The 12,217-nt window shown below is 56.1% G+C and overlaps 1 protein-coding gene across 2 annotated transcripts in view; it reads right to left on the bottom strand.

Moving 5' to 3' along the window:
• LAMC3 (laminin subunit gamma 3) overlaps positions 1 to 12,217 on the bottom strand; it is a 55,173-nt gene that overhangs the window by 33,871 nt on the left and 9,085 nt on the right. For both annotated transcript variants that reach the window (XM_047700899.1, XM_047700900.1), the window contains exons 2-4: positions 7,517 to 7,821; positions 3,440 to 3,570; positions 366 to 532 (exon numbers count right to left, since the gene is read on the bottom strand). In XM_047700899.1, coding sequence (XP_047556855.1) covers positions 366 to 532; positions 3,440 to 3,570; positions 7,517 to 7,821 — 603 coding nt within the window. The remainder of the gene's footprint in view (positions 1 to 365; positions 533 to 3,439; positions 3,571 to 7,516; positions 7,822 to 12,217) is intronic.

Raw genomic sequence — 12,217 nt, 5'->3', positions numbered from 1 at the left:
AAGCCACATCACATGGGGATCTTGTCTTCAAAGGCTGCCTGGGGGGGCCGTGGGAGAGGCTGGGTGGGCAGGTCAGAGTCCCCCAGGACCTGGGGCCTTCTATTCTGGCTTTGATTAGCAGCTGCGGTTGGAGTCATTGAAACAAAGAACAGTGGGGGGGCCTTCCCAGATGTCTCCTTGACATCGCGGGACTTGGTCTGGGGGGCGCTTTGTAGGGGCAAGGCGGAGGAATACATGCCCCTTCCTGCTCTCCCCTTGCCCCTCCTCGGCCCTGCAGCAACGGGGTGGGGGGTGCGGCAGGAGCAGCCCCCACTGCCAGGTCTCAGGGACTCGGCCCCTGGGGCCCAGAGCCCTGGGACACTCACGCACACACTCGTTGGCGGCCTCAGCCGTGCCGCGGGCCCACGGGCGGTCCTGGAAGAAGGGCAGGCAGCGCTCGCAGTCGGTGCCTGTGGTGTTGTGCTGGCACCGGCAGGCCAGCTGGCCTGCCGCATCAGGACCACACTCACTGGCATGCCCGTTGCACTTGCACCTGGGGGAACACGGAGATCAGATCCAGAGACTGGGGAAGGCACCGTCAGAGGAGGGGCTCACTGCCAGGCAGCCCAATTGGACCACTCAGTGACGGGGCTACAGGGAAGCCCTATTATGCGCCTGGGTCAATGGGAACGGAAAGCGGGCTGCGTTGCGCTATTCTGAGCTCCGTCTGTGGACAAACGCACTGCATCTTCGTGAGCCCACTAATATACCCATTTCACAGATGGGAGAACTGAGGCACATGCAGGCTGCCCTGGGCCAGCTGTTAGGAATGGCAAAGTTTGCAAGGCTGCTGCTGAAGGAGTCCTAGCCCAGACAGACCCAGAAAGAGGTCATCCCAGTGTCCCAGGTGGAGGCAGGGGTGGAGGAAGGGGGCAGCTGGTCCGCACTCCTCCTTGATGTCTAAAGGGGCGAGAAAGTGGTTGCTCCTTACGGAGGACAGCCCCCGACTCAAGTCCCTGGTGAATCTGTGCCTCTGTACGGCCCCTGGGGACCATTTCCCACCGTATCCACCTTCCCGCGGTGACAGGAGACCGGCAGAACTGGGCAGACACAAGTGAGCCCATGGGGCCACCACGAGGTCCGAATTCCAGCCTTCCTCTCTGCCCCCCCCCCGCCCGGCAGAGCTCATACCTTCCTGCCTCAGCAGGAAGGACCACACCCACCCCCATTTCACAGATGAGGAAACGGAGGTTCAGGCTGAAGTGACAGGTGCTGAGTGGCAGAGCTAGACTCCGCACCCTGTTCTGCTCCGTGCAGACCCCACACTCCTGGACACTAGTCTCAGGCTCCCGTAGGCTGCGTTCTGTGTTCTGCCCTTGGCAGACTTTAAGAAATTGCTGACCGCTGCCAGCACCCCCACTGTCTCCTCTACTTAGGGGACACCGGGTTTAGTAAGGGCACAGACCATTGTTTTCTCCATGGGAGCCCCAGGTAGGCAGGGAACACCCCAGCATTTCTGGCAGGGGTGAGGCAGACAGTGGGTAGTCTTGGGAGATAGTGACCCCAGCCTTGGGACAAGGGACCACCCATGTCCCCAGCGAGGTCTGCGAACACCCAGCCTCCCCCATGAAGCCCTCTAACCCCAAGGGAAAGAATGAAATTCTTCCAGGCCACTGTGGGACTCTGGGTGCCGGCCCACCTGCCCCCCAGCCAGTGGCAGGCCCGCGGGTGGTCTGGCTCGGACAGCTGGAGCCCAGATGTCCTCTGGCCCGCAGCCCCCTGACAGCAGGCGCTGGAGTCCGCCACCACCTGCCAACCGCCACCACCTGCCAACAGTGGAGAGCGCCTCCTCCTGGGTGGTTTGACCCGAACCAAGCGTGGGAGGGGCGGGGGAGGAGGCATGGAGGGGCCCTCACAGACACCCCCACCTCCCCTCCCCCCCAGCCCCAGCCCAGCCTGGAGGGGGCAGACCCGGCGAGTGCAGGCAGTTGGGCCCTGCGTTCCCTTCCTGGACCTTTCCACCCCTCTGAACGCCACTCAAATGTCCCTGAATTCCAAAATCACGCCCACAAGCAAGAGGACTTCCCATCTTAGACAGCCTGCGGACCCACGAGCTTCTCCCAGCCTTCCCACCCCCTCCCATGGCCGTTTCCTATGCTTTCTGGCTTTTCGCTCCTCTTATCCTTCCCCGTGCAATGTCAGGGGGTTGGGGCCTTTCCAAACCCTGTCACTACCCTGGCCAAATCCTTCCAAGGCTCCCCACTGCCTGTGGGTCCTGAATGAACTTGGTCCACGGTCCTGACCATCTTCTAGCCTTGTCTTTGGAAGAGGCACACACACCGGCCCTTCTGCCCAGGATGCTGGCCTCCTCCCACCCGGGCTGGGCCGCCGTCTGCAGAGCAGTCTCCCTGACGGTCGGTACACCGCCCCCGACCCCCGGCCCCATCCTTGTTATTCTGGCGTGCGTGGACATGTTCGCTGGAGAGAGAGCCACCCCCTTGGGGTTGGGGCGGGAATGCCTGTCTTCCTCTTTGCTTTCTAAGATGGAAGCCCCCGAGCGTTCCTGCTGAAGATCCCGTGTGTGCCCGCCCTGGTTCCACAGCCCGCCGTGTGTGCCCGCCGTGTATGCCCGGGACCCGCAGCCACAGGGGAGCCAGCACTGGGGGTCCAGACAGCAGGAACTGGCAGTTCCCACAGGAGAGAGGAAACACGACCCCTGCTCCCTTGAGGCCCCTTCCAAGGAGTTGGCTGTGGGGCTTTGGGGTGGCCTGGGCCATTCGTCTGCACGGAGGTACCTCCAAGTCTTATTTAAAACGTCCGGGTCCCCATGAAGCCCGATCACACCCAAGATTAGAAGGAGACTGGGGCAGGAGCGGGGTGGACAGCCTTCGCAGTCTGTGACATCAGGAGGGCTGGCCGGAGAGGGGAAGCTCTGGAAGCTTCCAGACCTGCAGCGGTGTGTGGTCACCCCGAACCAGCTTGGCTTGGAAAGAAAAAGAAGGAAGGAGGGAAGGGAAAGGAACAGAAGAGAAGGGATAAAGGATGAGGAAGGAAGGAGGGAAAAATGGAAGGAAGGAGGGAAAGTTGAAAGGGAGGTAGGGAGGGAGGGAGCAGGGAGGGAGGGAGGGAGGAGAAAGGGGAAGGGCTAGGACCTCCAGGCCGAGAGATCAGCGGGTGCGAAGGTCTGAAGGTCTCGTGTCACACCAGGTGGTGGGAACACTGGTGGGAACACAGCCGATGCAGGAAATGCCAGAGCCGGGATGCGGCCAGGCCATGAAGACCTTGAGCGTCGGGCCCAGGGGACCAGGACCCTACCCCTCCTCTCTCCCCGGACGCATCTCAAGTGGCTTCTTCACCCCCCATGGCAGCCACTGGGTGACCCCCACGTGGCGGCTGCCTTCCTTCTGTCCCCCACCCAGGGTCTGGGGTCCCGGGCCGCACGGTCCTGCCTGCCACCTACCTGCCACCCACGGAGAAGTCGGACACAGCATAGTAGTAGGACTGCAGCACCTTGGGATCCTTGAAGATGTCGTCCCCAAACGTGTTGAGCCGGTCCAGGGAGATGAGGAGCTCGGTGCTGGTGACCCACTCCTGGTGGGGAGAGCGGTGGGAGGTGAGGGCAGAGGAGGGAAGGCATCAGCAGGCTCCTGAGTACTCGCTCTCACCCTGTTCTGCCTGGAGGTCTGGCCGGCTGCCCTGGGGGTCTCCTGGGACCCAGGTACAAGCCAAGCTTAGGCAGATACCAAGAACGGGGCAAAAATAAGGAGCCTATGATTTGGGAGCACACCCGTGTGGGGGCCAGGCCACCTACTGGCTGTGCAACTCTGGGGACTTCCTCCATGTCTCAAAGGCTCCCCTCCCCTATCTGTAAAATGGGACAAGGAATCGTGCCAACCCCACAAGGGTGTTTGGAGGAGGATGGTAGTGTCAGCAATTGGGCGTGGGGTAGGAACATGCTCAGGAAGGGGTCGAGGTGCTGGGGGGCAGGGCTGAAGCCACCCATCCTATCACTTGTTGTGCCCTTAACTACTCCCATCCTAGATGTTAGCAGAAGGAGAACATGTCCCAGTGCCCTTCTCCCCCACTCAGCTGGGCCTGATGTGGGGCGGGTCCTAGTTTCTAGGCTTCTCATTTGCTCAGGCTCCCACAGCCAGGCACCTGCCCCAGGGGACATCTGTCTCTACAAGAGTGGGGACTTGGGGCCCCATGTTCTCACGGCTTCCCCAGCCCCCAGGTTCTGCCTGGCACATAGCAGGTGCTCAGTAAATACATGCTGATCGCTGAATGACACCTTCCCCCTGGAAGAACGTGGCGGGGAGGTAGGGGAGAGCCCACGTGAAGGCTGACATTTTCATCCGCCTGCTGTTATAATCAGAGGTACACAGAGGCAGCTCTGGCTGAATTTTAATCAGCATTTTAATTCAGCCCAGGAGCTCCTGGTTTAGCAATCAGGCCCATCAGGGCAGAAACGAACTTCTGGCAAAGTCTGTCTTCGGGCCCCAGCGTGACAAGGCAAGTGGGTCTCAGCTGCGCCCTCGATGCTCAGCAGCTCACCGGCCCACTGCCTGGGACCCGGGGCCTCTGCCGAGGAGGTTTATGTTGGGGAGGGAGGGTCCGGCACCAGAAAACCTTCAGTGGGAGCCTCTGCACTGAGCAGAGTTTCTAAGTGCCTGTCACTCTGACAATCGCCTCGCAAATGTCAGTGTGCCTCCAGGGATCTGGTTAAAACAGCCTCTGAAGCTGAGGTCAGGGGTAGGGCCCAAGGTTCTGCATTTCTAGCCAATGCCCAGGCCCTGCTGATGCCATCAGGTCCATCAGGTCCCCGAGCAGAGAGCTAGCGTCTGGGGCAGGGGACCCCAGCGTGCACGGGGTCACAGGCTAGGAGAAAGAAGGGGAATTTGTTCCCTTAGCCCAAATCGTTATGGGGCTCTCCTTGATGCCTTAAAGGTCATTTTAGGGCAAACCGAGCCCCAAGGTACAATGGGCCTGTGCAGCCTGTAATGGCGCCAGCTGAGACCACAACTGGGCTCTCGGGTGGATCTTGGCCAGCCCCTGGGGTCCAGGATGTGGCATTAGAGGCAGGGCGGGGAGCTTCGGCTCCAGCCAGCACCCCGCAGGGGGATGCTTAGGTAGCTACTTGGTTCTGGTGGCCCGATTCTGCCTTGGCAAGCTGACCTCCCCAGGGTCCTTGGACCCTCATGGGGAACAGAGGGACCCAAGACCCCGCAGGCATGTGGACTCCTCCATTACCTGACCCCCTGAAACACTCCAAGTCCTCAGAGGAAGCACCCATCCCAGATGTGCCCAGAAGGGAGGATAGAAGGGCAAGGTGGGCTTGCCTTTCATCGTCCTTCTCTGACCTTGGGGTCCACCTGGGATCAGGGGGCCAGGTTGGGGGAGCATTTCTGAAGAGGTTGTTTCTCTGTTGGGGACAATGTCCAGCACATAGGAGACAAGTCATGGGAGGGTCTCAGCCTGAGCCTCTACCCAGGAGTGATGGCTCAGAGGAACCCCGCCTGGCCCTCTGCTTGTCTTCTGATGACCTTGGCTAATAACTGGTAATCTACAGAGCTTGGAGCCCAGTGGAGAAGAAACTGTCATTTTAAACAGAATCACAATGATGACATGGGAACATTTTTAATGAGACAAAGAGAGCCCGGGCACCTAGAAATGTGATCCTGTACCTTGAAGGATCAGCCTTGGCCCAGAGGTCTGACCTTTGCCCTCACTCCTGGGAGGTCACTTCTAAGCCCTAAGAATGCCCTGTTTGGTAAGAGTGTCTTTGTTTAAGTGTCCTGGGATCAAGCCCTACATCGGGCTCCCTGCTCAGCGGGAAGCTTGCTTCTCCCTCTCCTGTGCCCCCTGCTTGTGTTCCCTCTCTCGCTGTGTGTCTCTCTCTCTGCCAAATAAATAAATAAAAATCTTATTTAAAAAAAGAGTGCCTTTGTTCACCGGTCATCTGGGGCCGCTCTAGACAGTCTATGCTAACAACCAGGTGATACAGGTACCTTGGGCCACGTAGGATCAGTTTGCCCTCTGCCGGAGCTGAAGGTTAAGGTCAGCTGTGCAGGCCATCAGCTGTCTATGTGACCAGCTCCTAGGTACAGGGGAGCCCCCCAGGTGGGCATACCCTACATACTGTCACATCGTTGTTGGGAGAAATAAATGCCATCCCCACAACTCCACTGGGAGAGGACAAGGGGAAGCCCCACACCTGGCCCCTCTTGTCTCTGGGAGTTTCATGGCTGTCTTGTTCTGTGAGTCCTTCAAGATAATCACTGAACCTGAGGGTGGTCTTGGGGACCCCAAATCAGCTGATTCCATGTGCTCCTGTGCTGGGGAGCCAGGGCGGGGACACAATTTCTTTCTGGGCCTAAATGTTCCCTCTAGAGATAAGCAGGAATTCCATCCCTGGCGCCCGGTTATCTCTGACCAGCAATGCTGAGCCTGTCGAGGGAAGGGAGGGCAGACTTTCTCAGCACAGGACACTCAGGGAAATGCCCTAGAGGGCTGTCCAGCACTCAGAAACATCAAGCAGAGCACCGCGTCTGTAGGGGAAAGGTCACCGACACTCAGGAACGTGGATGTGCGTGGGGACCAATACTGGTAAGGCTATAAACCCGAGCAGACCCTGGTGGGCTGGACAGCGGGACAAGTGAATGGACACAGTTACAGGCCTGCTATTCTTGGCCACGAGGACAAGACGGGCAAGCCACGGGAGCTCTTCCCTTCAGAGCGTGATTCAGCATCTCTCACACGCCAAGCACAGTGACCACCACTTTATAAGTGTCTGTCCCCACCAGGCAATTTAAATTAAAATAAGACTTAAAAAATTCACTTCCTTGGTCATGCTAGTCTCATTTCTGGTGCTCTGTGGACACGTGGTTAGTGGTGACCATTCTGGACGGTGCAGCTAGAGGCCACATCTCTTACTGGAGAACGTTTTAGAAAGCACTGCCTTACAGCACAGAACCAGGAATCTATGATTCCCAAACTCAAGTTCTTTTCATGTTTCCCATGTTATCCTCATAAAAGCCCTTGGGGACACATGGGGCGGAAAACATTGTCGGTTCACAGAAAAAAGAAGCAAGGCCCTTGGGGGTTGGGTTAGAAAGTTCTAGAAAGAGCACCAGTGAGGAGTCAGGACACTCAGGTTCTGGTCTGGGCCCTTCCACCAACCAATGTGTGCCCCTGGCAAACCCCTTCTCCAGTCCAGGCCTCAGGGTCCCCACCCACATAAGGAAGGGTCAGCTGAGTTGGTGGCTGTCACCGGGCTCCAAGAAGCCACAGGGCTCTGCCACAGCAGGCAGGGGAAGGGACACTTCTGCTTGGCTGAGCAGGTTGTCCTCCATCTATCTCACTGGCGGCATCCACAACACATGTAGACACCACAAAGACTTCAGTTATTTAAGATCTGAAAACTGTGGGATCCCATAGGACCCCGTGTCCTTCCACTCACGAATTTTCTGTGCTCCCCCAGGCCCGAGGACCCCCCTACAGCCCTGTCCCGACCCGCCAAGCCTGGCTCCTCTCTGACCTGCAACACAGGGCTCTCCTCGAAGTTGTAAGCACTAGGCCGGCCCTCCAGCGTGGAGAAGGCCACGTTGCCACCGCTCAGCGGGGAGATGTCACTGAACTCGGAGGTGCAGAAGGCCACGCGCTCGTCCTCGCCGGGACGCAGGTACTGGCCCTCGGGCCTGCCGTAGGTCTTCTGGCAGGAGGCACTGTAGTACTGGTAGGGCTCCCACGGGCCACCAGCCTGGGTGCGCTTGTAGATGGCAAAGCTCTCAGGGCGACTAGTGTGGAACTTCAGCCTCACGTAGGTGATCTCGTAAGCCTTCCCTGCAGCAGGAAGACACGGACCCATTTTACAGAAGGGAAGGGAGAGTCAGAGTCCTGGTGCAGGGAATGGCAATGTTGTGTAAACTATCTTGGGTGGGTCACTAGAGGCTGTCTGGAGCGCTGTGCTCAGCGTGCCATGATCGGTTAGCGATGCCTGTTGGGGCAATGGAACCAGGCAGAGAGAAAATACTGGTACACTTCCTGCCATCCCTGACCTAGGCCAACTTGCCTCCCTGCACAGGAATCTGAATGATAACATCCCTGACAGGCAGCCAACCATTTTTGCTCAAGATATCTCTAGCAACCAGATGTTGCCACATCCTGAAGAAGCCCACTTTACCATTAGAAAGTTATTTCTTTTACTATACCCCAGCAAAGCCAACCATTCCACCTGTGTCTTTAGACTCATTCCTCCCCAGTGACTTCAGACCCTTTCTGGAGAAACCCAGTTCCAACTCCCCCAAACCCTAATGCAATCCTTCCAGGACTCTCTATTCTTCTGGGGTCCATTTAACTTCTCTCTTGGTCCAAATCTCTCAAGGGAAGTCTACCTCTGTTTGGCCCCACAGCCTCTCCTCCCAGCTTGGCGCTCAGGCCACTGCAATTCAGCTTCCCTGAGCTGCTGTGAAGCAACCTCACCAATAGCCCTCCTCGGCCACAGCCTGGGGCCCGGCCTTGCCTTACCTCCTGGACCACTGGTCATCCCCCTAGGCCTCCATGCAGCCCAGCCTCCTGGGTCATGCTCCTGGGCTGCTCCTCGGCCCCCGGGCTCGTCCCCTTCCCGAGTGCCACCTCCTCCATCAGCTTTAGCCCTGCTCCCCTCTCTCACACTGCCCACACCAACATGGGGGCGCTTCTGGCTTTGGACCCTGCCCTACCCTCCTCTCCGCCCAGCTCCCTCCATCACATCCTGGGAGAACCACAACTATCCAGAACCATGACAATGGTGCAGAGCTGTGCTAGAGGCCCAGATGGGCAGGAGGACTGTGGGTGGGGGAGAGAAGGGGCTGGGAGGAGAGGGTCCCTACATCCTCATCGGCCTTAAGGGGGCATCAGCGAGCAGCCTAAGAACAGAAGACCCAGCCCCGGGGTCCCCATCCACAATCTTCCTTACCCACTTCAGTCCTCTGATTGAACATCTTAGTCCTACAGAAGCACTAACACCGTAAAACTCAGAAGGAAACACAGAAGCAGGTCTTTGTGACCTGGGCCGGAAAAGCATTCCTACATGTGACCCCCAAAGCACACGTGACAGAGCAAAAACGGACACACTGGACCTCACTGAAGTAAAAAATTATGTGTTTCTAAACACACTATTGTCGGGGCGCCTGGGTGGCTCTGTTGGTTAAGCATCTGCCTTTGGCTCACATCATGATCCCAGCGTCCTGGGATCGAGTCCCACATCCAGCTCCTTGCTCGGCAGGAAGCCTGCTTCTCCCTCTGCCTCTGCCTGCCACTCTGTCTGCCTGTGCTCGCTCTCTCTCTCTCCCTCTCTCTCTCTAACAAATAAATAAATAAAAATAAAATCTTAAAAAAAAATAAAATAAAAAAATAAAAAACAGGCAAAGGATCTAAACAGACATCTCTCCGAAGAAGACACGCAAGTGGACCATAAGCCCACGAGGAGATGCCCAACACCATCGGCCAGCAGGAAACACAAACCTGAACCACAGGGGACACCACTCCTCTCCCCTAAGCCGCGTACAACCAAAAAGACATAAAAGTAAGTGCTGGTGAGGATGTGGAGAAGTTGCGGCCCTCCTGCCCTGCCGCTGGGGAACAGCCCGGTGGTTCCTCAAGAGGCCGACACGGGACACCGTGTGACGCAGCGGCTCCAGCCCCGAGCCTGTGCCCCAGTGAAGGCGAAACACGTGTCCCCGCAAATGCACGTGGATGCTCATGGCGGCATCATGCATGATATCCCAAGAGTGGAAACAACTCAAATGTTGGCCCACTGACCCACGAATTAATAAATTGTGGTACGTCATACAGCAGAACAATGTTCTGTGATAAAAAGGGCGTTCTTTGTTTTTTTTTTTTAAAGATTTTATTTATTTATTTGACGGAGAGAGACACAAGTAGGCAGAGAGGCAGGCAGAGAGAGGGGAGGAAGCGGGCTCCCCACCGAGCAGAGAGCCCGATGCGGGGCTCGATCCCAGGACCCTGAGATCATGACCTGAGCTGAAGGTAGAGGCTTAACCCACTGAGCCACCCAGGTGCCCCAGGAAGGGCGTTCTGATATACACCACCTCGTGGATATGCCCAGAAAACAGTATCGTAAATGAAAGAGACTAATCACAAAAGGCTACACATCGTATGATTCCACTTATTCTGGATGTTGAGACAGAGGGCAGGTGAGTGGTTGTCAGGGTCTTAGGGAGGAGTGGAGACTGAGGGGTGCTGCTAAGGGGTACAGGGTTTCTTTAGGGGGTGATGACATGTCCCAAAGGCAACAGCAGGGGTAGAGATACAACTCTACGAACAGACTAAAACCCACTTTGACTTTATTTTTTATTTTTTTTTTAAGATTTTATTTATTTATTTGCCAGAGAGAGAGAGAGAGAGAGAGAGCGAGCGAGCACAGGCAGGCTGAGTGGCAGCAGAGGCAGAGGGAGAAGCGGGCTCCCCGCCGAGCAAGGAGCCCGATGTGGGACTCGATCCCAGGACGCTGGGATCATGACCTGAGCCGAAGGCAGCTGCTTAACCAACTGAGCCACCCAGGTGTCCCTACCCACTTTGACTTTAAATGGGTGGATTGGGGGGCACCTAGGTGGCTCTGGGTTAAAGCCTCTGCCTTCGGCTCAGGTCATGATCTCGGGGTCCTGGGATCAAGCCCCACATTGGGTTCTCTGCTCAGCGGGGAGCCTGCTTCCCCCTCTTTCTCTGCCAGCCTCACTGCCTACTAGTGATCTCTGTCTGTCAAATAAACGAATAAAGTCTTTAAAAAATAAAAAAAAATAAAAATTGGACCCCTCACCATCATTAGGATGGCCATGATTCAAGGCAAAAACCAACTATTAACAAGTGTTGGCAAGGACGTGGAAAAATGAAAACCTTGTGCAAGGTTTGTGGGACAGTAAAATGGTGCATTCGCTATGAAAATGTTTGGCATTTCCTCGAAAAGTCAAAAAAGGAAGGACCCCACAATCCTGGAATTTGGGTATATACCCTGAAGAAATGAAAGCACGACTTCGCAGTTATCTGTACCCCCGTATTCACAGCGTAACTCTTCACAACAGCCGGAAGGCAGAAAGCAAACCCACATGTCCATCAACGGATGATGGACAAACTGTGGCGTATCTGTAACGTGGAATAGTATTCAGCCCCATAGTATTCAGAAAAAGAAGGAACTCTGGACACACATTACAACAGAGATGGACCCTGGGGAACTATGTGGAGTGAACTAAGCCAGTCACTGAAGGACAAATTACCTTGATCTCACTTACAGGGGCTTGTTAGGGTCACCGAGCTCACAGCGATGGGGAGGCGAGCTGGCGGGGCCAGGAGCTGAGGGAGGGGCCCGGGGAGTCAGTGTTTAATAGGAACAGAGCTTCAGTTTAAGAGGGAAAAGCCCTGTGGGTAGGTGGGTGATGGTCACATGACGATACAAACGGTTAAGACGGTCAAGTTTTACCTTACGTGTATTTCATGCGAGAAAAGAAAAACTGGGGACCCTATCTGTGTGCATCGGCCCTTTGGGAAGGCAGGTTGGTGGCACGATTGAAGAGCCAAGGAAGGATCCCTTACCTTCGGCAAAATCACCCCATTTCTGGGCATTCAAACAAGGGAAGGAGCCTACGTGCGTGAAAACCAGCATCTGGGCGTTTTTTAGAACAGGAGAAAAATGGGAACCCTCAGAGTCCAATCAACAGTATAAATTCACAGGATGATCGGGGCCACAGAAACAGCCAGCAGTGAGCCTGGAACACACGGGCAAAGCTTCAGCCAGTGGTGAGTAGAAAGACACAAGATCATATGGTCGGAATCGTCAGATCATAATTTAAAAATCCCCAAAGGATGGGCAGCAAAGGAGTCGGCGCGGCTGCCCTCCGGCAGAGGGCTGTGACTGACATTTCTTCCTTTTCAACTGTTCTCCGTTTTCCTAATTTTCTCTCGCAAAGCTTGTTCTAATTTAAAAACTGGAGAAAACATATTTTTAAAAAAAAATTTTTTTTTTTTGGGTAAAGCAACCGCCTTGCCATGCTCTGTTTCAGATGTTTTTCAACGTTCCGTTGCAGCTCAGCTTGGCACCAGAACGCCAAGCCCCCGACAAGAAAGCACGTGTCGGAAACTGAGTCAGTGTCTTGGCGGGGGGGCGGGCAGCCCGGTGGCTGCTTGTGTTCCGAGGTCCGGGCTTTGGAACCGGGGTGGGACTCACCCCAGATGTGCATTCTCG

The sequence above is a fragment of the Lutra lutra genome, chromosome 13 (assembly GCF_902655055.1).
Source record: "Lutra lutra chromosome 13, mLutLut1.2, whole genome shotgun sequence".
Classification (NCBI taxonomy): Eukaryota; Metazoa; Chordata; class Mammalia; order Carnivora; family Mustelidae; genus Lutra; species Lutra lutra.
Note: the sequence above shows the minus strand (reverse complement) of the source record. Positions and strands in the feature narration are given on the sequence as shown.